The following is a 26,770-nucleotide window of genomic DNA, read 5'->3' on the forward strand; positions in this document are numbered from 1 at the left end:
TGGCTCCTGGCAAGCAGGGCCGGGAGGAAGCAAGGGCTAGGGGCAAGCAGGGGGAGAGAGTCAGGGGTGCACAGCGGGCCCACCACAGTCCAGACTGTACGCCGGGGGGGGGATCTATTCACAGAGTGTTAGGGTTCTTAGCGATTGGCTTGTTTTGGCCTTGTTTTGAAATAGGATTAGCTTGATTTTTGGCTTATTGTGAAAGTCGGGTGCTTATTTACCACGTGAAAGTTGGCAACTGTGGCTACAACTACAGAAATAACTTCTTTGTGCTGACAATCCGATCAGTAAAGTTCCTGAACAGTAGAAAAAGCTAACGCTTGCCCTCACATAATGCATTAAATGGATCTACCACCACCACCTTAATGACATACCCTGTGGTCACCTCATTAAGTGCTTATTTTAGTTGCACCTTGTGTCATTTGCTCATGCGAGATCTATGCCCAGATAAAGCCCAGACACATGCTGTAAAAGGCTTGTTTATCCAATGGCTTCTCTGGGTTATCATAACTGCACGGAGGACCCAGATGTCCCTGTCCAACACAGCTAGCTAGCTCTTGGAGACCTATGTTGTCCTCCTAGCCTGGACAGGGAGTCACAGTAACCTTGAGGAGAATATAAATTGGGTAAGTCCAGAGGATTTCTCCCCCCACCCCCCAAAAAGTGAGTGGTCACCATCATTTCTCATTAGAGTGAAACCTGCATCCTCCAAAAGGCAGCCCCTTCCTAAATAACCACTTCAGAATATTCAAGGCTTCCCATACAATCACCTTTGAGCCTTTGATTGGAAGCCAAACTCTGTTTACAGAATGATGTTTGTTCGCCCCCTGGATGGTCACTTATATTCTATTTTACTTAAGTATTTTGTGCTTGGCAAGACCACGTAAAAATCAGATTTGAAATACAGCAAAACAGCTTGATTTCTTACCACGTTTTTAACACTGAAATCATGTAGCAAGCTAACTACTGGTAAAAGATTATGTAATAAGTTACCGTTTGGTGTGCAGGGGGCATTTAGTATTTGACACATTAATTTGGATACACCGTGTATACAAGACTAGGGTATATAATTGTGCAGTAAGTTGATACAATAGGGTTATACAGTTATTAATGTACATTGATTGTTCTGTGCTTCATACATTAGATGCTTTGCAGTTTCATTCCTAGATATCTCAACAGGAGAGTTCTACATCTTTTAACACCTCACCACCCTTCACCATAGGGCTGCTTGTCAAGTATCTTAGAGGCAATGTATGAGAAATGCCAAGTCAGTAAAGCAATTGTGTCGCCATACCCCATCTTTGCTCTGGCCTCTGAGTGAACACGAATGGCTCTAACCCTTTGTTCACATTCTGCAATTACAGATATTTGCTACATGGGCAAGAAAAAAACAAAAGGGATTTTATTGCACGTAAACACACAAGGTTAGTGCTGTAGTTTTTACTGCTTAGGCTGATTAGCTATTTGCCAAATGGAAAATTTATCTTCAATTAAACAGGCAGAAAGAACTTCATTTGGCAGTTCAGCATTTAAAAGGCAGCTACTCATCTGAATGCTGCAGCCCTGCAGAAAGCTCTTAGATTACCCTTCCCAACTTTAAAGTCTATCAGTCTGTAGTTGGAGGGGATGGGCAGGAGGTCAGAGAATGATCATTCACACTTCTAGTGCCTTCCAAATAACTATCATCCTGGTGAAGCTTAATTATTCTTCTTATTTTACCCCAGGTGAAATGTAGTCAGACTGATTTGTCCACAGTCCCATAGCAAAATCAGTGCCAGAGGTCAGAGACCCCAGACTTCCCACACTTTCAACCATGCTAACTAGTCCAATCAGCTTTTGAATACCCAGAGTCCTATGGTTCCAATCCCAGACAAATCATCCATCCTTTCAAAGTGGATAAATGGGGTTCCATGCAATTTACTGCAGGTGGCTCTTTCAAATGACAGCTAAAAACCCTGCGGAGGTGCTGTCTGCGGACTGAAGAGTAGATGTTCCTCTAGGGTCCTTAGCCAGTTTCCTTATCTCCACCGCCATGGAGCATGCTGTACCCTGGTTCATCACAGGATGTAAGAATATTCCAGCAGACTGAGTGCACAGCACAAACTGCCCCCCGTCACTTACCTGTTTTACATTGTAGCCTGCTTTTGCACTAGTTTCAATGAACATTACATTCAGCTCTTTGGCTTTCCTCTCTCCCTCCTCAATGGACACTTGCCTGGGGAAGAGAAGAACATAAGAGCAAATGATATGAACATCCTGACAATTAGCGTTTTGCCTCCAGCCCAAGAGATGTCTCCACAGTCCCAACACACATGTAGTTATACCTGCTAGGTACTGTCTCCAGACACCCACCATAGGAAGGGCACAACACTTCAGAATACAAGCTGGTCTTCTACAGTGCACCTACCAGGAATGGTCTACATATACTCAATCCTGCCTCAGCGTGTGGGGTTGGACGAGATGACCACTCAAAATCCCTTCCATCCCTACACTTCTATGGAACAATACTTTAAGCTTTTCAGTAATAAAGCCAAGGTGGCCACTAGCCATTTTCTAAATTTCTTGCCAGGAAGCTACACTTGTATGGCTTGATAAGAATTAAGTGTTCTCGGGCTGTGCTAACTAGCAATTATTGACCTGTTTAGCTAAATCTTAACATGGTTATTTAACATCTTTCAAAATAATTGTATGTAACCTGAAAGTATGAAAAAACTGCTTAAGGTATTTAAGTTAAAGTATTTAAGTTTATTTTGTTTAAAGGAGCTAACGATCTTCCAAACAAATATCCTAAAGTCCTCAACATATACCCAGCTTCTCCCTGAACTCAAGTTTATGATACACCAGGGGTCGGCAACCTTTCAGAAGTGGTGTGCTGAGTCTTCATTTATTCACTCTAATTGAAGGTTTCGCGTGCCAGTAATACATGTTAACGTTTTTAGAAGGTCTCTTTCTATACGTCTATAATATAACTAAACTATTGTTGTATGTAAAGTAAATAAGGTTTTTAAAATGTTTAAGAAGCTTTATTTAAAATTAAATTAAAATGCAGAGCCCCCCCGGACCGGTAGCCAGGACCCGGGGAATGCAAGTGCCACTGAAAATCAGCTTGCGTGCTGCCTTTGGCACGCGTGCCATAGGTTGCCTACCCCTGTGATACACCATTATGACATACAGGAAGCTAATGTCATGAAATTTACACTTTAACCAAGTCTGATGCTATAATATTGTCATGTTCAGAAGGACATGCTGCCATTGGGTGCTTATGTTTTAAAAAGACACTGTTTTGTACCACTGTGTATTGAGAGATTAGCATAAATCCACTGTAGCAAGGCAGCAGAATGTCCAAATGCCAGTGCAATTTTGCATTAGTGTGTCTGAAAAATTCCCGCCCTAAAAAATTACAGTAGGTACGACAAGGGGGGGGGGGGGGAGAAGGGGAGAGAAAAATCACTCAGTTCAACAGAAGCTTCTCTTTTAAACAAAATTCTAAACATGCTTTAGATTTTAATTTTAACTACATTAAAAACAAACTAATGTTTAAAGGAATATTCAAGATAATCATTTAAATTAGTCACCTGCACTAAACCTAGATTATTAAACAAACGTTTTAAATAGAGTTTACTCTTTCACTGATGCTATTGACTTTTTACATTTCACTCAGCTTGGACACTGAAGCTAGACTGGTTAATTTCAATTCCTGGTTCTTGTGGATATCGCTGGTTCTGGTTTGTACACACACACACACCCTACCTGTCCTGTGGGCTCACAATCAAGCCAGGAAGTGTTTAAATAAAGTTTCAACTGATTTTTTTTTTTAATCAAGAAATTTCTATTCACATCTGGCTTCAGCATAATTTAAACAAACTAGATTTTGGGCCAAAAATAATAGAATCACTTTAAACAGAGCTTTCTCAGCAAAATCAACAGCAGATTGGCAATATGATTAAGAAAAATGTACAAAGAAGAATTATTTCTCCGTACCTCTTATCTGCTAGATCTGTTTTATTTCCCACTAGCATAATGATGACATCACTGCCCCTTTCCGTTCTGACATCATCAATCCATTTTGTGGTTTGCTGGAATGAGTTTACATCTAGTAAGGAAGAGTGGACAAAGATGAGTGTCACTGTAAAATGTTCTTCCCAGATCACTGCCAATACAGCCATAAATCTTGAATAAAAGCCTCACATTCTCTGGTAATTTGTGCATTAGCATTATGTAGAATCAATGGATGCAATCCTGACCCCAGGGAAGTCAATGGGAGTTTTGTTATTTATTTCAGTGGGTCTTGGTTTTTACCCTTTGGCTTTAAATGCACCTGCAATTGAACTTAAACTATCCAATTATAAATGGACTTTTAATATCAGGAGTGCAAATTATGAAGAGTTTTTTATCACTACTTTTAAAGAACTGTTATTTCAATTGATTGAACGAAGGGCTTGTCTACACTATAAAGTTGAGTCGACGTACCGCCACCGCCGTAATTAAAGTGAAGGTTCACATTCATACCACGCTCCTTCTCTCAGCGGTGCTCATCCCTCACTAGGAGTTTCCACCAACTGAAGTAGGGCATTGTGGGGCACTGACAGCTGGAGCCCCGCAGCCCTGGTGCTGACACCTCAGGCGGTCAGTGCTGGAGCAGGGAGGGCTCTGGCTGTCAGCCCTGCACAGGGCTGGCAGCCAACAGGTGATGTAAGTAACGCAGTGTCTACGTGGACACTGCGTCACTCTACTACATCAACGTAAGCGCTACGCCTCTCGCCGAGGTGGAGTTAGTAAGTGGATTTAGTTGGCAATTTACATCGGCGGGGGCTCCACTGTAGCGTAGAAACTTACATCAGGCTGCAGTTTAACGTATTTTATATACAGAAAGGGGGCCTAATAACTTTGCTATTTAATCTGTACTACTCACGACTTGAAAAAACACTGAATACATGCATTGGTCAAAGGGCCCTACGGTTTCAAGGATTTTAAAAAGCATTTAACAGCATTTATACACTGTGTTGCTTAATCATTTTGTGATCACTAGTTTTAGGCTTGTTCTCCTAGGAATATTTAGCTTATGTAATTACTAGCCACTCTTGTTGGGTTGATCACTGACCTCAAAAGAATTTCAGAATTGTTTACATAAGAACAAACATAAAAGAATCCTTTGGCACTTTTCTAACTAAAAGCCCCTTCCAGATTCCAGCAGCTTTAGTAGAACAGGTAATGAACATCTACGCTGCAAAACAAGATTCTAGAAATAGGCATTAATTAATGAATATACAATAACCTTTTCTGCAAAGCTGTGTTCTTAACAATAATATCAACTGCTGTACCATCCAATTTAACAGTTAACATACACCTCAGTGATCGTAGCTATTGTATCTGAGATGCCAAAGTATTTGCCTACACTTAAATAGGGAGATCTCTGTGGTAACTGGTGGCTTTGTAATGGTACAGTGAAATACTGTAAGTCTTAGATGGTTAAGACTTGATCACTTGCCAACAGCTTAATGGCATAAAGCTTTGCTTTAGTACTTAGCAATAATCATGAGGTCATCAGAGAAGTCCAAAATTCACAGCCATCATGCAATTTTAGCTCAATTTAAAATGTTTATTTATAACAATTAAAATAAATTTACAAGGGAAGCCCTTATTCTTGCTATAATCTTCTAGAGTATTTATGAATAAAAGGGTAAGCCCTGTTTGGATTTGGGTAGAATCGGACTATTTCATCCAGTCACTATTGATTTAAAATGGAAAAAACCTCTGAAGGTTTATTTCTCCTTTAACAAAATTATTGCTCTTTAAAAATTAAAAGCCAATAAATGAGGATTATTCTGGCCTTTTAAACCAGTCTTCAGGGTGGAGGTGAGAAAGCACTAACATTTTAGTCCTCAAAAGTGTACATACTTTAGTACGACATGAAAGAGTATATTATTAAAAGGCTAAATCCCTAGTCATTGAGCTTTAAATACCAGAAAATGGAAGTGACTGATTAAGATAAAAACGTGGCATGTCCGTCCCCAGCCCACACCCAGATTTTGAGGACAATGGAGTGAAGCAAGCTGCAGTCCTCAAATGGTCTCAATGGGAAAGCTCTCATTTAGAAATTCAGAGATATGCAAGCAAGTGATTCAGGTGTTTGAGACCGAGTCAAAGATGGAGATGGTACCCAAAAGAAGAGCAGATGAGACTAGACCAGCCAGTGCTCAGGGCTTTGGGACAAACCATGTGATAGGAAAGGGTCATAAATGTATTATTTCAGCAAGGGAGATTTATAAGTCCATTTATACATCACTACAAACAGCTGTGATCAGAAGTGCCTGGTTTAAAAACTTGACTACAGTAAAAGGAAACCCTGTTCATGCCAGTATGAAGAACAACCACATGATTGTGATAGGACATGCAGAGCTAGGCTAGAGAATGACAGAGCAGAGTATCAGAAATGCAGAATTCCCCCCACTCACTTGTGATATCATAAACAACAACTGCAACAGTGGAGTCACGAATGTAGCTAGGAATCAAGCTCCTGAACCGCTCTTGACCTGCTGTGTCCCATAATTGCAACCGTACCTAACGAAATCAGTCAAACAAGCAAGAAAAATAAGAAAAGGTCAAACCCAGTGCAATATACCTACTTGTGATATCGTAAACTACTACAGCAGCAGCAGAGTCACGGATGTAACTGGGAATGAGGCTACGGAAACGTTCCTGACCCGCAGTATCCCACAGCTGCAACCTGATCTGTGGGATGGGAGAAAATTAAAAAAAAAAAAAAAAAAAAAAAAAGCCAAACTGCCACTAAAAATAAAGAGTAAATCATTTTATTTGATTGGTTTTTTAAAAGCTAAATAAAAATATAACTCATGCAGGGGATTGTTTGGGACTGGGAGCAGTAGCAAACTGCCTCTCCTTGTGGCAACCCCTGCCATCCACAGTGGTATCTAAGGCCATCTCTACACTTATGGCACAGCTGTGCCTTTGCAATGCTTGTGGTGAAGATGCTCTATGCCAACGGGAGAGAACTCTCCCATCAGCAGAAAAACACCCCCCCATGAGCGGCATAAGCTATACCGGCGGGAAAAGCTCTTCCGCTGACACAGCGCTGTGCACACTAGTGCTTATGTCGGTGTAATTTATGTTGCTCGGGGGTGGAATATTCACACCCCGAGCAACATAAATGTTGCAGACGTAAGCGGTACTGTAGCCATAGCCTAAGCTAGTGTATTCTTTGCCTAAACTGGTCTAGAAAGGAGTCCAGAGGAATCTATATTTCACACTCACAAAGAGGTGGGAAGTATTTCAAAAGCCCCTTCCCACTTCTAGAGGGCTGCATTTTCCAACCAGATAGGACGGGCAGGAAACCTGATGCAAGTGCCAATCTGCACATCTGCCCACAGAAGGCATTCATGCTCTGCTGCCATTTTTCCTGGGGCCCAAGTGCATCACTACCAGAGAGGCCTGTACGACCAGGGGGTTGGAAGAATCGCATTCAAGACCACTTCTAAATGCAAGTCTTCAGCTGCTGCCAAGCCACTGGAGCGGCTACTAACATGCTTTTTCAAGGAGGATGAATGCTAGTCATTCAGCTGCATGTAAGGCTTAGCCATAATGCAAAGTAACAGAGATAAACACAGATGACAAGGATGAAATTCTCTTACCACTTAGATTCTGAAAGAAAATACAAGATGCTCTATAAACCAGCATACATACATATATAGAAACACATCTAAGGCCTGAACTGCTTTAGGAAAAGCATGCTAATTTGTCAGATCACTTAAAATGCAATCATATTTATTGTGAGTTTACGCAATATCATCAGCTTGTGCAGAGTTGTACAATTGGTGTTCTACAAATATATACCCCACTGCTGTATTTCTTAATTAAGGATGTGAGCTAATTTTGGACCCTGGCGTTAATTTCTGTGGAACACTGGTTTAATTTCAGAGACAGTACTGTGCTAAACAGAGTAAACATGCATATATTTATGAGTTATACATATTCTGTTTAAAATGACATGTTAAACCCTGCTGAGTTTGGGAACACACTGACAGTTCTAGTCATGATCCAATTTATATTCAGCCCAAAGCCACATATTAGGAACTTTTGGAGGTGCCCCTTTTCAAAACCCCATCTAACAGCAGACTCTTTAAAACCTTCCCCCAGCCATGCACTTTTTCCTCCTTTACTCCCCAAATTCTGTAACATATTGACTATTCAAATCAAGAATGACTGAATATGGCTTATTTCAAAACTTGTGAAAAATCTCATGTGGCAAACACTCATTTCCCTACATTCCCAGGTTGCCTGCACAGCACAGGCTAGAAGCAGGGGACCACGCCCGAGTCGGACACTGATCTTCTCCTTGGTAGCAGGATGGGTTACTTCCAGACCTCCAGGCCCTTCAGAACTCTGAAGGATGCTCACGTTGTGACAGATTACAAAACGTACCAAGAATAGCAGACTCTTTCAAAGTGACTAGAGAAAAATCATGCAAAAATCTTACTCACTGTTCGATCCTCCAGGTACATGGTTTTCGATAAAAAGTCAATGCCAATTGTTGCCTGTAAAAAAATTGTGTCAGATTTCAATAAAAAAACGAAATGGGTGTAATCTGTTTCTCTCGAGGGTATTCAATAATTGTCATGCCAGACTAGATCTGGCACAGGCTGATCTGAGGGCCATACTTGTGGGATAGCGCTTTCCTTCAGTGGGATTTGGAAGTAAGATACAGGTTAGGCTTTTCCCACTTTAAGCCTCAAGACTTTTAAGTACATCCCTAAATAAGGTGAAAGAGATTTTGGCAAAATTAGTGCCTATTAGTAGCATAAGATTACAGCATAAAAAGAACACATTTTTAATTAAGTTAACCACAGTCTAAACACAACTTTGGTCATTTATTCCACAGACACGCATACGGCAGCAGGGTTTTCTTTGTGCCTTTAGACATTACTGGAGCATAGCAACAGAAATCCTGACGCCAGTTTAACCAAAATGGGGGGGAAAGGAAGGAACCGTGTTAAATACAGCTCTGGTAGCACTGATCCCAAGTCTTCATTCCCTTGGTGATGCTGCGTTTAATATTTAGTGCAGGATTGGGAAACAGCGCTGCAGCTTTGTGTATTGCAGGTGTGTGACTGACCTGGGACTGGGGCTACTCACACTACCATGGCTTTAACAGAGTGACCCTTGATGCGGCAGTACCATTAAACGATATCAATGAAGCCCAGAAGACAAGCTGAGTCCCTGCAACATGGTGTCAACTGAAACAAAACCATTAAGGGTCTAGTCTTCCTCAAGTTATGCAAGAAGGCTTCATCCTAAAAAATCAGAGGAACCCCTATTCTAAAAATGCACCACAAGATCCCTTTTTATTGTATGCATTCTACCATCTGCTTGCCACACTTCCCAATAGGTTGGTGGGCAATCTAATGGGTGGTTTTCATGCAACCAGCCAGTTGCAAAAGGAAACTGACTAACACTGCATGATCCAACTCAGTTTCCCTCTGCTGCTCGCTGCAGTATTTGATGCACAAGACTTTTCCTCACTAGAGAAAGCCAGCATCTTGGGAGGAAGCCAGAGGGAGGTATATGAAAGAAACGAGGTTGATTTCCAACGGTGATGACCCAAAAGCTTTTCCATCATCAAGAATTGTGAAGGGTCCCAAAGTTTAGAAGTGAGCAGATGAAATATACCAGCAGTTCTCAAACTGTGGGTGGGGACCCCAAAGTGGGTCACAAACCCATTTTAATGGGGTTGTCATGGCTGGTGTTAGACTGACTGGGGCCCAAGCGCCACCGCCTGGGGCTCAGACTTTGGCCATCGCTGGGGGCGGTGGGGCTCAGGTTACAGGCCCCACGCCTGATGATGAAACCCTTGGGCTTCAGCTTTGGCCCCCCCACTCGGGATGGTGGGGCTTGGGTCAGCTCACGCTTCAGCTCCCCCTCCTGGGGCCATGTGTTATTTTTGTTGTCAGAAGAGGGTCGCAGTGCAATGAAGTTTGAGAACCCCTGAAATATACAAATTGGGGGACCCAGTAGACTGGTACATTAAAACATTTCCCTTCCAGTGCTAAGCAAGCTACAAAGTTTTGATAAACAGAAAAGCTACATTAAAGTTTGCCTCAAGAAAGTTTCCATTCTCCCTGACATTTTACAAATTTCCTTGTTCAATTAAACAATATTTAATAGAGAAAAGCCATAAGATCTTGCACCACACACAACCCAGCGTCACACCAAAAATTCAAATTGATCCAGCTGGAGCCACAGTAAAGACAACATCCTGGTGACCAACATAATTTTTACAACAGGTTTAGTGAAAAGGAGGTTGAGCTCAAAGAGAAGACTGTCCCAGCTGCTTTGTGCCAGAGCTTCATGTACAACAGCAGCTCAAATGAGTCTGATTTGCAATTTTTGGGAAATTTCCCCAGTCGAAACAAGTCTTGATGTAACACTGTCTGATGCTGTGGAGACCTTAAGAGCATTTAATTTGGAAAGGTCCCTCAACATCTGGACCCAGCTGTCATATACCAGCAAGATTCATATGCCACTAATCCACCTCCAACAGGCATCTTAATAAAAGTAATTCCTTGGATTAGCTCAAAGACATGAGGGGGTCATCATTAGGGGCACTTCACACTGAACAAAGGCTTGGTCTACACTAACCCCCCAAATCGAACTAAGGTACGCAACTTCAGCTACGTGAATAACGTAGCTGAAGTTCGAAGTACCTTAGTTCGATCTTACCTCGGTCCACACGCGGCAGGCAGGCTCCCCCGTCGACTCCGCGGTACTCCTCTCGTCTAGCTGGAGTACCACAGTCGACGGCGAGCACTTCCGGGTTCGACTTATCGCATCCAGACAAGACGCGATAAGTTGAACCCAGAAGTTCGATTGCCAGCCGCCGAACTAGCGGCTGGGTATAGACGTACCCAAAGACAGCAGATCAGCGGTCCTGGCTGAGGGATGGACTTGATTACCCAGAACGTTCTCCACTCCTTTCGCCACTTTGATTCTTCTAGGGAAGAGGATGGAACAGTGGTTGTGTGGTATGAAGTCTTTACTAGCCTTTCCTACACCAAAAAGTAGGAATGTATAAGACCTTAAGTTGTAACCCTGGTAGGAATGCCAGTGTGCCTAAAGCAACATATTTCCCCACAAGGTATTAAGTATGGAGACTCCTTTGTGCCCTAATGCCAGGTTGAGGGCTGGGTATACATCTTGTAGAATTTTTAAGTGAAATGTCCTTTATGCATGAAAGTTTCCATCTTCATTAAAGGAAGTCAAATACAAACGCAACTCAAATATCTCTGCATCCCAGATTGAGTGGTCTCCCATTAATGTGGCATTGCATCTGCAGTATCTCCTACTCAAAGAATAGGAAATAACATTATGCTGTGTAGATCTTCATAAGCATGAAGATTTGATATTGACACACTGAGTAGAGTCAGAGGAGCTAAATTTGGCCAGCTGCACAGTTCTAGCCATGTAATAATAATGTGTGAAGTGAGAATAGAGAGCAAGGGCAAGAAGACAGGCAGTCTAGGGATAGGTCTACACTTGTGGCAGCGTGTAGCGTACCAACGCCCAGCTAGCACTGGTATAAACAGCAGGGTAGATGGTGAGGCACCGCTTAGGTGAGTAAAGACATGCCTGAACCCTGTGGGTATGTACCCTATATGCCAAACAGTGCCTCCCATGTCGACACTGCTATGTAGTATTTCGCTGCCTCCTCTTTGCCAGTGCGTTTCCCCATCGCAGTGAAAGATTCTGGCAGCAGGGAAAGGGTCTGGCAGGGGCAGCTGCCTCCCCTTGGCACAGCTTTTCACTGCCATGGGTAGCTACATCCCACAGTGAGTCTGGATGCCATCTGCCTTTCTCTGCAGCATGTAGTTACGCGTACCCTACCCTCTGCCGCAAGTGCAGACAAGGCCTAGGAGTCTAAACTTTTAAATACAATAAAACATAAATCAAAGAAAGGACACAGAAGCCGGGCATCTGTTCAAGTTCCTGATGGGAGGAAGACAGGAATTGCAAGCCAGCTCTGGTTCTGTCCCCAGCTGCACAGAGATGGGAAAACCTGTAGCGCGGATTAGCAGACTTGAAGTAAGAAGGATGCTATAAGCCTATTAGAGTTTACTGTCAGATACAAGAATAAGTGGGCATGAAATTAAGCTAAAGTAGAGCAAGAATAAGGGAAGTTTGGGTCCCATTTCTTCACACACAGAGGTGCTTCTGTTGGTTCCACACAATAACAAGTAGTTACAGGTTCTGTAGGTAAGAGATACGTTGTGAGGCAGAACTGCAAAATTAAAGGAGGCAGGTGGACCTAAATGGAATAAAGGGCCCCATCCACTGTAAGTATCTGTCTAGATTTTATATGGCCCACTCACCACAGTATCCAAGTATTTTCCTAAACACTCCTGTGAGGTAGAGTAATGTTATTATCCCCATTTTATAGATTGGGAATGGACAGAATACAAGTGACTTGCCCAAAGTAAGAGAGGGAGTTTGTGGCAGAGCAGGAATTGAGCCTGGATCTCCTGAGTCCCAGGCAGGTACCTTTACCACAAGACCATCCCCCCTCCATTTCTACATGCTTACAGAATCATAGATTTTAAAGCCAGAAAGGGCCATTACAATCCTCTAGTCTGTTCTCTGGCATAACAGAAACAAGGAGGTGAGCTAATGTCTTTTATTGGACCAACTTCTGGGTGCGAGAGAGGCAAGCTTTCAAGCTATACAGAGGACTTCATGCCTGGGAAATGAGCGTCACAGCTAAATACAAGGTGGAACAGATTATTTAGCGAAGTAGTTAACACGTTTTAAGAGACCATTCAAGGTACAGTAGCCCATTAACACCTCTGCAGTCATAGGATAAAAAAGGAGGGTTAGTGGGTTACAGATTGTTGTAATCAGCCATAAATCCAGTGTCTTTATTGAGACCCTCATTTTTAGTGATTAGTAAAGTTATGAATTTAAGCTCCCAGCTTGTCTTTTGGAGGTGTTGTGCAGGTTTCCTTTGAGGATGAGGACTGGGAGGTCAGTTATAGAGTGATCATTTTATGACAAGTGTTTGCCCATGGGGGTATGGCAGGGGTCTCAAATATGCGGCCCGCGGAGTTATTCCTGCAGCCACCAAGCTCCCCTCACCTGCCGCCCCCCCCCCCCTCCAGCGCGCCACGTCCCCCCTCCTCTACCTACCTCCTGGCGCTTCCTGCCACCAAACAGCTGTTTGGCAGTGCTTAGTGCTTTCTAGGAGGGAGGGGAGAGGAGGCAGAGAAGAGGCGGGGCAGGGGCAGGGATTTGGGGAAGGGGTTGGAATAGGGGCAGGGAGGGGGCGGAGCTGGGACGGGGACTTTGGGGAAGGGGTTGGAAGAGGCGGGGCAGGGGCGGGGCTCATGGAAGGGGTGGAGTGGGGGCAGGGCCGGGGGTTGTCGGTGATGCAGCCCTCGGGCCAATGTACTAGTCCTCATGTGGTCCTAATGGTCATTTGAGTTTGGAGATCCCTGGGGTATGGCAGGTTTGCCTTATTTTTCTGTATGAGCTTGTGCATAGTCATAGAACTTTCACTCAGTAATTGTTGCATCAAGCCCATATCTTGTGGTTGAGCTACCGCATGTTTTTTAGAAAGGCCATATACAGAAAGAGCATGAAAACAGAAGAGCAAGTGCTCAGTAAGTTGCTACTTAGCTGTTTAAAAATGTGGTCAGGAATTTGGGGCCTCTGTCCTTGGCTGGCCTTTCCTTGCTCTCCAGCACTGCATAATATCTACAATGCAGCCTCTCCCAACCTCACCTGCAGGCCAAGGGTTCCATCCCTGTTATGAACATACTTCGCCAACCGTGACATTTTATTTCTCATGTGTCCCCTCCTCCCCAAACACACAGCAGGGAACCCTCTGCTGATTTGTGAGTCTGCACAATTGCTGCTTTCCTGAAACCAGCTTATTAATAACTGATGGGCAACAGCAGCACGCCTCTCACTTGGCGACTCGGGAATAAAAAACTCACACAAAGCAAAAAATATTCTATCAAACACAAGCTTCCTATTTATAACTGAACCTGACAAATATGGCTCCAGTGATTGGTTGTGGAAGCTTTCAGAACTAAACAGTGCACCCAAATTTGTCAGAAGGGTCCATAAGATAAGCTCATCTGTCAACCCACCTATAGCTAGAATTAGCCAAACACAGTTCAAGATCAGTACTGAACGTTTGACTGGGCTCCACTATTCAGAACTTGGTAATGGGCTGCAGGGAATCTGAGTTCTGGCTCTGCCATTGACTTGCTGTGTGATCCTGGGCAAGTCACTTAACCTGCTGGAACTTTATCTCCCCCCCTCGTTATGTAAAATCTGGAATAATGTTTCCCTGCCTCTGAGTCATGATCATGTTTGTAAAACTAAACATCCTCAGGTGAATGGTGCCATACAAGTACAAAGCCAGGCACACATCAATGGCAGGTAAATTGAAACTGATTTGAGAAGCCTCCAAGATTTCTCTAACTTTAAGTTTCACTCATTCATTTTGCAATCACTTAGTTTATTACATCAGACCTCTCCCCATGGAAACAGCTGCATTAACATAAAGTTTGAGGGTCAAAGCTCTCCAAGTAAAACTAGGACACAGGCTCCACAGAGAAAAGAATAAAGCTGAAAGAAAAAAGTACTGTGGGAAAGAGAGATGATTAAATAAAAGAACTGCTTTAACATGTCCATGTAATTACTGTGGGCAGAATCGGTAAGGATGTTTGCTCCCAGGAGAGGCTAATGTGTACTGTAGTCATCCTACACCATGGAAGCTTTGCTAACACTGCTGATTTAATGGGAACTTGCATTTAGTTCTGTCTGACTTGCCTAGCAGCAGTGATGGAGAGCTATGGAGAGACAGGGAAGAAACCATTAATAAGGCGCGCGCGGGGGGGGAGGGCCAGGGGAGGCTATTGACAGAATCTCCCAAAAATGTGTTTACAAGTTTAAGTGGAGAACAACTACAGTAGTGGTGGGTTTTTTTGTTTTTTTTTTAAATGGATGGATGGATGGACGGACGACTGGTTTTCAGGACAGGGACTGTCTGTTTGGAAAGTGCTTAGCAGGTGATGGGTGAGATGGGACTGTAAGTAAGTAACGTAATGTGGATTTGTTTCGAGAAGGGGCTCTGTAACAGTGGCATTTGGTTTCATGGTGGATGGCTGCCAGAGCAAACGTGCTCCACTTATGAACAAAAACAATGGTTTTCGTAGCTGCCTTGCAAGATCAACCTAGAATGTGAGAGCTGGGTTCTTCCTGGCTCATGAGTCAACCGGAACATGGTTTGCTCATGTACAGCCAGAACAGAATCCAGCTAACACACAGCTGTGTTGGCTCTACAGAGCTGAACAGAGTAAGTAGCAGCAACCACTATTTCAGCCTTCTGTTGCCAGCAGTCAGAAACCATGCTGCCAGTGCAAACCCGAGGTGGGATATGAGAGAACTATGCCTGGAACTGTCCTTAATAGTTTTATACAGTGGTGCAGTAGCCGTGTTGGTCCCAGAATATTGGACACACAAGGTGGGGGAGGTAATAAAACTTCTGCTGGAGAGAGAGAGAGAAACAAGCTTTTGAGCTACACAGAGCAGGAGCTAGACACACATTTTTTAAACAACGAGCTTCTCATTTCTCCCCTCTATGCTCCACAGACCCTCGAGTCCCAAACAGCTTCTTCCCAGTCTTTAGGATACTGGTTGATCAGCAAACCCTCACTCACTGGAGTCAAGTAGAGTCCTCATGTGAAGAACGGTTTGACAAGATTGGGCCCATAAAATGCTGAGATTGATTGCATTACCTGATAGGTGTTGTCAAAGCTGTCATACATGAACCTGGTGATCAAGGAGGTCTTCCCCACTAGAAAAGAGAAAAACAGGTTCAAGGAACAGTTTTTAGTGTGAAATTAGAACAAGTGACCCAACACGACATTCCAGTTTTAACTGGTATTCCATCAATACTACGCAATTAAACTGGCCAAGGGCAAAAGGGAACTTAGTTGATGTAATTGTTGCAATAATCACTACCATTTTTCTGAAAGCCATTCAGATATTTAAGAAATTAAGTTAAATGCCCACAAAAAAAGCAAGCAAATATAATAAGTCCAACTACAACATTAACTTCAAATTATTGTGTTTGATTTTAAAATTTAGCCAACTGTGCCCATTCTCAAAAGTGACTTAGGCCCAGATCCACAAAGGTATTTAGGTTCCTAGCTAGATTTCAATGGGAGTTATGAGCTTAAACATCTTTGTTCATCTTGGCCCTACTCACTTTTGAAAATTTCACCTCTGATCTCCATTAACTCACACTGCACATGCACATGACGTAACCAGCAGTCACTGTGCAGGAGAAAGACACTAGTATAGTTGGTATCACAAGACAGGATGGAAATGCACTGGTGAAGTTGGCAGGCCCCCTGCTCACCAAACGCCTGGACAGGATCTAGTTTATACTCCTCACCACCACATTAGCTTCGGTCCACCCTTGTGGACAACACGTGTATTACCCCTTGCAGCAGACAGTAACGCCTCACTTAAAGTCGTCCCGGTTAACGTTGTTTTGTTGTTACGTTGATCAATTAGGGAACGTGCTCGTTTAAAGTTGCGCAATGCTCCCTTCTAACGTCGTTTGGCAGCCGCCTGCTTTGTCTACTGCTTGCAGGAAGAGCAGCCTGTTGCAGCTAGTCTTTTGTCTGGTGAAAATTTTTTTCCTGGAACCTAACCCCCTCATTTACATTAATTCTTATGGGGAAATTGGATTTGCTTAACACCGTTTCGCTTAAAGTCGCATTTTTCAGGAACAAAACTACGACGTTAAGTGAGGAGTTACTGTATCTTGGATCCTGTATCATGCCATTGTTAATGGCTCTCCACCACTATGTTTATTAGTACTGGGTGATTCAATAGCATTTACCAGAGATTTCAAAGCACTCTGTCAAACGCTCATGTCTCCCTGAGAGGCAGGTAAGTAGTAACATATCCATTGTAAATCAGGCAAGAACACGAAGCTTCTGAGTGACACATGTCAGTGGCTAAGCTGGGATGAGGACACAAGTGACCTGACTCTCCAACTCCTTTTCTACCTAGTCCACCACTTGCTCTTATTTCTGTGCCAGTTTAGACTAAAGGAGTCAGTAAGAAAATAGAGGTGGAGGAGTGTTAGGCTGGTGAAACCAAATCCCTTCTTGTGCCTCATCAGTCTGGCATTTTAAAATCCTTGCACTGTACTTCTAGTGCTAAGCAACTGCTATGCACTGTGCTTCGTTGTTGTACTTCCACAAGCACCAGTGCAGTGATTTCCAGGAGGTGCAGAACAGAGAAAAAGGGAGAGCTGCATTACCTCCACACTCCTGAGCACCATAGCTGTACCAACGTAACCCCGGGTGCAGACACAGCAAGGTCAATGAAGAATGCTTCCACTGACCTAGCTCCTGTCGTTCAGGAAGGTGGAGTTCCTACAGCACAGGAAACCTCTTCCGTTGCTGTAGTCCACATCTACACTATAGGGTTACAGCAGCATAGCCATGGCACCGTAACTATGCAGCTGTAGCGTCTGTAATGTAGATATGGCCTTTTTAGCAAGCTGATTATTGTTCATTCACCTTACACAGAGGGAGGGCCATGGAGCCAGAGTTCAGTTTGCTTTTGCCCTTAAGTCACAGCAATTCAAGTTCTGTTTTCACATCAATCTCAGTTTACAGTTCAGGAACAGAACTGTCAGTCTCCACTGAACATACACTTGACATACAGCACCTGAAACAGAGGACTGGTTTTAAACAAAGTTCTGTTTCGTGACAATATGTTTTTGGGGGAGGAGAATCAAAGCTGAATGCAGACAGCAAAGCCATCAACGAAGGGTAAAGGCTTCTAAAATGATCATCTCTGTCAAAATATGGTGGGGAGGGGGAGAGGGGAGCAATAAAAATCCTTGCCCCACTAGATGGAGCAGTATAACAGCTGTGCCAGAGAGACTCAGGATACAAGTCTAAACTGCCTATGGCGGCGGGCTTCCCAGGTTGACAGACTCAGGCCTAGTCTACACTACTGAGTTGTGTCGACAACATAAAACCATCTTGACAAGAGGCGCAGAGCCTTTTGCGGCAGTTAGGTCGACAAAGCGTTGGTGTAGACACCATGCTTGGTTTTGTCACTGTAAATAGCCTCCAGGAGGTGTCCCATAATGCCCATCCTGACCACTCTAGTCAGCAGTTTGAACTCCACTGTCCTGCACCCAAGTACACAGGCATCTGTGTCTCGCACTTTAAAGGCCCAGGAATTTTTGAAATTCCACTTCCTATTTTACTCGGCATGGAGAACTCATATTGCATTTTCCCAGGTGACCCTGGCGGTTCCAAACAGCAAATGCTCTCCCATTTGGACCACAGCTGAGTTGTGGGATCTGCTGAGTATATGGGGATAGTAGGCTGTCCAGTCCCAGCTGCGCTCCAGCTGCAAGAACTTCAATACCTATGAACGGGACACCATGCCGTGCCAAGCGAAAATTAAGGAATTGAAGCAGACATATCAGAAGGCAAGGGAGGCAAACCATCGCTCTGGTGCTGTGCTGAAGACCTGCTGCTTCTATAAGGAGCTGGATGCTATTGTAGGCAGTGACGCCACCTCCACCACCAAGAGCCCTGTGGATACTTTGGTGGGACTGGAGGCGGCCAACCGTGAACTTAACTCCAAGGGCGAAGTCGTGGATAAGGACGTTGAATTGGAGGACGATGTAGAGACCAGGGCAGGGTAGTCGTTGGTGCAGTGAGTCAGGACCTCTTTTCCACTCCAGAGAAGTCTAGCCAGGCCCAGCAGTTCATCTCTGGTGTGCATGACGCAGAAGAGGAGAACCCTGGTAAGTGATCTTTTTTTAGTTTATCCTGCTCGGGTCTCCCAGGATCACGATGAGCATTTCAACATCCCCCATTGGAATCTTCTAGTCTGGAAAGAAAATCCCTGCTTGCAGCTTTCTGTACAAGCCAGTGTTCCTGAAGATGTGTGCGTGCGTCATGCACCTTTCTCAGACCACCCTGCGCTGTCAGTGAAACGCCTGCGATGATCCACAAGTGCCTGCAATGCCGTAGAGAAGAACCCCTTTCTACTGATGTACTCCATTACAAGATGGTCCGGGGACAAAATTGGAATATGTGTTCCATCTATTGCCCCTCCATAGTTAGGGAATCCCATTGCCGCAAAGCCATCCACTATTTCATGAACATGTCAAAGAGTCAAAGTCCTTCATAGCAGGATGCGATTAATGGCCCTGCACACTTGCATTTACGAAGCTCCAACTGTTGACTTTCTGACTCCAAACTGATTTGGAACCAACTGGGAGCAGTCTGAATTGGTCAGCTTCCACACAGCGATTGCCATGCGCTTCTCCACCGAGACGGCAGTCTCATTTTGGTGTCCTTGTGCCACTGTGCTGGGGTGAGTTCCCCAAACAATTCCAGAAAGGAGGCTTTCTGCATCCGAAAGTTCTGCAGCCACTGCTCATCATCCCAGACCTGCATAACTATACGATCCCACACCACTGAGTACTTGTTTCCTGAGCCCAAAAGCGACGGTACACCGTGCGCAGCTGCTCTGTGAATGCAAAGAAGTAATCTGGTGTTGTTTCTTTCCATGGCATACAATAGGGCAAGCAACTCTGATTCCGGTTCAGATTGGGAGCTCATGATATACTGCATGACGAGCCATGAGGTGTTCATTACAGTGCGGGATCCATCCTTTCAGAAAGAGATGGGGGTGCACAGTAAACAGGGGCTGTTGAAAAATGATGCGAAATGAGTTGGAAGCCCATGGAATGCTGAGACAGAAAAAAACTGCATCATGGGATGTTGAGTCCACACCCATGATGCGCTGCAATCCACTCCACCTTCCCACAACGCCTAGCTGCAGAAGGTGGCGAGTAGCAGTGGGATAGCTACCCATAGTGCACTGCTCTCACTATCGATGATAAAGCACCAAGTGTGGATGTGCTCCTCCAACAGAGGGAGCGTAGTGTGAACATGCACTAGTGATGTAATTATGGCACTTTTTGATCTTCGGCATAACTTTTGTCGACAAAACTCGGTAGTGTAGACAAGGCCTCAGGTTTGCCGGGCTTGTGCTGGCACTTTAAAAATAGCTGTGTAGATGGTGCTTTGAAGTTGCATCTCAGGCTCGAAAGCTCCCTCCCCCCGCTGCCCCCAGACTTTAGCCCCTGAGCTCCAGCCCATCCCACAACTTCAAAGAGCTGTCCACACAGCTCGGGTTAGAATGTTATGAGCCCCACTAGCCTGAGTCTGGTGATCTGGGCTGGGAGGCTCGCTGCCTAGAGATCAACACACAAGGCCAACATACAGAAATTTAATTGGAAATATGAAGGAAACCAGTGAGAAAAGCATCCAGAGGAAAGCAGAAAAGGAGACAGGTGTGAGCCTTTGGCAATGTCTCAATCAGCAAAATGGAGGAAAAATACCCTATCATGTTTAGTTCAGTCAGATTCAAAAGCTTCATTAAGAGGCAAGTTCACACATTTAAAGCAGCGTTGGCTGGCTCTATTATAGCCCATGTTCTCCTCTAGGCTACAACTCAGCCAACCAATGAGTTTTCAGACACCTTAGCCTGCCTCTTAACAAGGCACTGCATTCACATTAAGATAAAAAAGGATTTAGGGGACAACACAAGCTTCCAGTGCAATGCTGTGGCAAAAAGGGCTAATGTCATCCTTAGATGTATATAAACAGGGGAGCAGCAGGTAAGAGAAGGGAGGTATATGGCACCAGTGAGCCAGATCGTGGAACAAGTACATATAGTTACACACAAACAACAGAACACACAGTTCTGGTGTCTGCTTTTTAAAAGGGATATTGAAAAATTGGAGAGAATGCAGGAAAGAGCCACAAAAGCGATTATGGGCTGAAAAAAATGCCTTATACCGAGAGACTTAAAGAGCTCACATCGGTTAAGCTTGTCAAAAGGAGTGAGCTGTGACTTGATTACAGTCTCCAACAGGAGTGGCCAAACTTACTGACCTTCTTGAGTCGCATACAATAATCTTCAGAAGTTCGAGAGCCGGGTGGGCCTGCCAGGGCTCCTGCCCCACGGGAGGCGCATGCTGGGGTTTGGGCATACCCCTCAGGTCTAAAGCATCGAGAACCCCCCCCTCCCCGCTGAGCAGAAGCCCTTCTCCCCCCCGCCCCTCCCAATTGCAAGGCAGAAGCCCCGACCACCACCCCCCCTCCATCTAGTAGATGGAGAATGGAGCAGCGGGGCCTCCGCAAGCCGCACTTTAACTGTAAAAGAGCCGCATAGAGCTTGTGAGCTGCGGTTTGGCCACCCCTGGTGTAGAAGTACCTTCATGGGGAGAAAGTAGCAGGTACTAAAGGGCTCTTTAATCCAGCAGAGAAAGGCAGAACAAGAACCAATGGCTGGAAGTTGAAGTCAGACAAATTCCAATTAGAAATAAGGCCCACATTTTTAACAGTGCAGGTAGTTAACCACTGGAACAAACCAGCACGGGAAGTGATAGATTCTCTATCTCTTGCTGTCTTCAGCTCAAGACTGGATGCCTTTTTGGAAGATCTGCTTTAGTCCTAAGTTATTAGGCTCAATACAGGGGTTAATGGATAATGTTCTATGGCCTGACAGACTACATGATACATTGGTTCCTTTTGGCCTTAAATTCTATGAACTGGAGAGCTAGCACCTTTTTTGCTCGTCAAAACATACCCATAAAACAAATATCCAATTATACAGAGAGAGGGGCTGACCAGAAGAGTGACTACATAAAATGGCACCTTGTTAACATATTCACTGCATGTATTCAGAGTCCAATCAGCTGCTATTTTGCTACTTTTTTACCCCTGCCAACACTGCAATGCCTACACATGGTACAGTGAGCTGGCAGTTAGGGGGAAAAAAAATCTTTAGTTATCAACAGCATATTTGAAAGCCAAAATAGCTGCTTTAGATTTACTTTCTAGTGACTCTCCAAAATAAGGAAAATCAAAGGTGAGATTCAGCAATCACATGGTGAACTGTATAATGAGGTAAGGGACGTCACAGCAGGGAGCTGTTGGAAATGATGAAAGGCTAGCAAATAAAAACAGATAAAAGGAAAAGAAAATCAAGATTTGTTCTCATACAAAAGCACCAGACCCAGATTCCGGGGAACTTGTTTGACCTGCACAAGACAGAAAAATATTAAGGAGGCTAAAAATCAGTGTCCGGAGTTTTTTCTGCCTCTGCATATTAGTCATAAGGTTAGCCCTGATCTGAAGAATTCAACAAAAGGTAAATGCTAACCAGGTTCTATTCACATGCTGTAGCTCAAACTCCTCTGCCTGAAGGAGTATACAATGTGATAGTCAATTATGTTCACTTCAGGGCTAAAAGTCAATTGTCTCCAACTGGGGATTTTAAGGGTCTTCCCCTTTTCAGACTTGCTCAGGTGACTTTTCCCAACTGTGAGGAGCTCCATGTGAACATAAGAACGGCCACACTGGATCAGACCAAAGGTCCACCTAGCCCAGTATCCTGTCTTTTGACAGTGGCCAATGCCAGGTGCCCCAGAGGGAATGAACAGAACAGGTAATCATCAAGTGATCCATCCCATCACCCATTCCCAGCTTCTGGCAAAGAGGCTAGGGATAACACCCTGCCCATCCTGGCTAATAGGCATTGCTGTCCCTATCCTCCAGGAATTTATCTAGTTATTTTTTGAACCCTCTTGGCCTTCACAACATCCTGTGGGAAGGAGTTCCCACTTTGCGTTGTGTGAAAAAATACTTCCTTTTGTTTGCTTTAAACCTGCTGCATATTAATTTCATTTGGTGGCTCCTAGTTCTTGTGTTATGAGAAGGAGTAAACAACACTTCCTTATTTACTTTCTCCACACCAGTCATGATTTTATAGACCTCTACCATATCCCCCCTTAGTCGTCTCTTTTCCAAGCTGAAAAGTCCCAGTCTTATTAATCTCTCCTCATACGGAAGCCGTTCCATACCCCTAATCATTTTTGTTGCCCCTTTCTGAACCTTCTCCAAATTCCAATTTTTATTATTATTATTATTATTTTTTTTAAGATGAGGGAACCACATCTGGATGCAGTATTCAAGATGTGGATGTACCATGGATTTATATAGAGGCAATATGACATTTTCTGTCTTATTATCTATCCCTTTCTTAATGATGCCCAACATTCTGTTCGCTTTTTTGACTGCAGCTGCACATTGAGTGGATGTTTTCAGAGAACTATCCACAATGACTCCAAGATCTCTTTCTTGAGTGGTAACAGCTAATTTAGACCCCATCATTTTATATGTATCGTTGGAATTATGTTTTCCAATGTGCATTACTTTGCATTTACCAATATCTAATTTCATCTGCCATTTTCTTGCCCAGTCACCCAGTTTTGAGAGATCCTTTTGTAGCACTTCGCAGGCTGTCTGGGACTTGACTATCTTGAATAGTTTTGCATCATCTGCAAATTTTGCCACCTCACTGTTTACCCCTTTTTCCACATCATTTATGAATATGTTGACTAGGACTGGGCTCAATACAGACCCCTGAGGGACACTACTATTTACCTCTCTCCATTCTGAAAACTGACCATTTATGCCTACCCTTTGTTTCCGATCTTTTAACTAGTTACCAATCCATGAGAGAACCTTCCCCCTTATCCCGTAACTACTTACTTTGCTTAAGAGCTTTTGGTGAGGGACCTTGTCAAAGGCTTTCTGAAAATCTAAATACACTATATCCACTGGATCCCCCTTGTCCACATGCTTGTTGACCCCCTCAAAGAATTCTAGTAGATTGGTGAGGCATGATTTCCCTTTAGAAAAACCATGTTGACTCTTCCCCAACAAATTATGTTCATCTATGTGTCTGAAGCTTTACTATAGTTTCAACCAGTTTGCCCATTACTGAAGTCAGGCTTACCGGCCTGTAATTGCCAGCATCATCTCTGGAGCCCTTTTTAAAAATTGGCAACACATTACCTATCCTCCAGTCGTCTGGTACAAAAGCTGATTTAAATGATAGATTACAGATAACAGTTAGTAGTCCTGCAATTTCACATCTGAGTTCCTTCAGAATTTTTGGGTGAATACCATCTGGTCCTGGTGACTTATTACGGTTTAGTTTATCAATTTGTTCCAAAACCTCCTCTAATGACACCTGAACCTGGGACAGTTCCTCAGATTTGTCACCTACATGGCTCAGGTTTGGGAATCTCCCTCACATCCTCAACAGTGAAGATTGATGCAAAGAATTCATTTAAGTTTCTCCTCAATGGCCTTATAGTCCTTGAGTGCTCCTTTAGCATCTCGATTATCCAGTGGCCCCACTGGTTGTTTATCAGGCTTCCTGCTTCTGATGGACTTAAAAAAAAATATTCCTATTACTTTTTGAGTCTTTGGCTAGCTGGTCTTCAAATTCTTTTTTGGCCTTCCTAATTATATTTTTACACTTCATTTGCCAGAGTTTAGGCTCCTTTCTATTTTCTTCATTAGGATTTAACTTCCACTTTTAAAAAGGTGTCTTTTTGCCTCTCACTGCTTCTTTTACTTTGTTGTTTAGCCATGGTGGCTCTTTTTTGGTTCTCTTACTATGTTTTTTTAATTTGGGGCATACATTTAAGTGGAGCCTCTATTATGGTGTCTTAAAGTTTCCATGCAGCTTGCAGGCATTTTCTTTTGGTGCTGTGCCTTTTAATTTCTGTTTAACTAACCTCATTTTTGTGTAGTTCCCCTTTGTGAAATAAATGCTACAATACTGGACTGCTTCATTTGATTCTATGCTTTCTTTCACATATAGTGCCACTCTCCCACCAGCATGACCTGTTCTGTCCTTCCGATATATTTTATACCCTGGTATTACTGTGTCCCATTGACTATCTTCATTCCACCAAGTTTCCGTGATGCCTATTATTATCAATGTCCTCATTTAATGAGAAGCACTCTAGTTCGCCCATCTTATTAATTAGACTTCTAGCATTGTATATAAGCACTTTAAAAACTTGTCACTTTTTAGCTGTCTTCCATTACAAGATGTAATTGAATGGGATTCTTTTTTCTTTTGACTGTTTCTCATCAGATCTTACCTGTATTTTATCATCTTCCATCCTCTCCTCTTTATTAGGACATAGAGAAAAAGACGGTTACTCACCGTTGTAACTGTTGTTCTTCGAGATGTGTTGCTCATATCCATTCCATTAGGTGTGTGCGCGCCGCGTGCACGATCGTCAGAAGATTTTCTACACTAGCAACACCGGCGGGTCGGCTGTGGAGCCCCCTAGAGTGGCGCCTTCATGGCGCTGAATATATACCCCAGCCGACCCGGCGCCCCCTCAGTTCCTTCTTGCCGCTACTCCGACAGTGGGGACGGGGGGCGGGTTTGGAATGGATATGAGCAACACATCTCGAAGAACAACAGTTACAACGGTGAGTAACCGTCTTTTCTTCTTCGAGTGCTTGCTCATATCCATTCCATTAGGTGACTCCCAAGCCCAACTTAGGTGGAGGGGTCGGAGTGAGACATTGTTGTGTGCAAAACCGCTGATCCGAAAGCAGCATCGTCTCTGGACTGCTGCACTAGTGCATAGTGAGCTGTAAATGTGTGGACTGATGACCAAACCGCCGCTCTACAAATGTCCTGGATCGGAACATGTGCCAGGAAAGCAGTCGAGGAAGCTTGGGCCCTCGTGGAGTGAGCGGTGAGGTGCGGTGCTGAGACACCTGCCAGGTCATAGCAAGTCCGGATGCAAGACGTAATCCAGGAGGATAGGCGTTGTGAGGAGACCGGTGAGCCTTTCATTCGGTCGGCCACTGCGACGAAGAGCTGCGTCGTCTTTCTAAAGTGCTTTGTGCGGTCAATATAGAAGGCCAGGGCCCTGCGTACGTCCAGGGAATGCAAACGTTGATCCTGGCGAGTGGCATGTGGTTTAGGATGAAAAACCGGGAGAAATATATCCTGGTTGATATGAAAAGGAGAAACCACCTTAGGGAGAAAGGCAGGATGTGGACGAAGCTGCACTTTATCCTTATGAAAAACTGTGTAAGGGGGCTCAGATGTAAGCGCCCTGAGTTCAGAAACGCGCCTTGCTGAGGTGATGGCTACGAGGAAGGCTGTCTTCCAGGATAGGTACAAAAGAGAACAGGTGGCCAGTGGCTCGAATGGGGGACCTGTGAGCTTGGAGAGAACCAGGTTGAGGTCCCACGTCGGAACGGGCTGACGTTGTTGTGGGTACATCCGGTCTAAGCCCTTGAGGAATCTAACGACCATCGGGTTAGAGAATACCGAGGACGCGAGTTCCCCTGGGTGAAAGGCCGATATAGCGGCCAGGTGGACTCTAACTGAAGATATCGCCAACCCTTGCTGTTTTAGGGCGAGGAGATATTCCAGAATGAGAGGAATAGGTGCCTGCAACGGGGGCGTGGCTCGTTGTTTGCACCAACAGGAGAACCGCTTCCACTTGGCCAGGTACGTGGTGTGGTCCATGTTGAGGGCTTCCTACTGCTCAGCAGAATCTGTTGGACAGAGTGCGAACACTGCTGCTCTGCCTGGGTGAACCATGGAGCAGCCACGCCGTGAGGTGGAGTGATTGTAGGTCGGGGTGACGCAGCCGGCCGTGGTCCTGAGAGATGAGATCCGGACATAATGGAAGCGGGATCGGTGTCTGAACCGAGAGTTCCAACAGTGTGGTGTACCAATGTTGTCTCGGCCACGCTGGAGCGACCAGAATTACCTGTGCCTGGTCTCTGCGCAATTT

General features: G+C 44.3%; 1 protein-coding gene across 2 annotated transcripts in view; it reads right to left on the reverse strand.

Annotated features, from left to right (window-relative positions):
• RAB6A (RAB6A, member RAS oncogene family) overlaps positions 1-26,770 on the reverse strand; it is a 101,230-nt gene that overhangs the window by 20,188 nt on the left and 54,272 nt on the right. The window contains exons 2-6 of one of the 2 annotated variants that reach the window (XM_054015875.1): positions 15,813-15,871; positions 8,499-8,552; positions 6,456-6,561; positions 3,982-4,093; positions 2,122-2,215 (exon numbers count right to left, since the gene is read on the reverse strand). In XM_054015875.1, the coding sequence (XP_053871850.1) occupies positions 2,122-2,215; positions 3,982-4,093; positions 6,456-6,561; positions 8,499-8,552; positions 15,813-15,871 (425 nt within the window). Of the gene's footprint in view, positions 1-2,121; positions 2,216-3,981; positions 4,094-6,455; positions 6,562-6,626; positions 6,733-8,498; positions 8,553-15,812; positions 15,872-26,770 lie in introns of both variants that reach the window. The other variant, XM_054015874.1, reaches the window with a different exon arrangement.

Source organism: Malaclemys terrapin, chromosome 1 (genome assembly GCF_027887155.1).
Source record: "Malaclemys terrapin pileata isolate rMalTer1 chromosome 1, rMalTer1.hap1, whole genome shotgun sequence".
Taxonomy (NCBI): domain Eukaryota; kingdom Metazoa; phylum Chordata; order Testudines; family Emydidae; genus Malaclemys; species Malaclemys terrapin.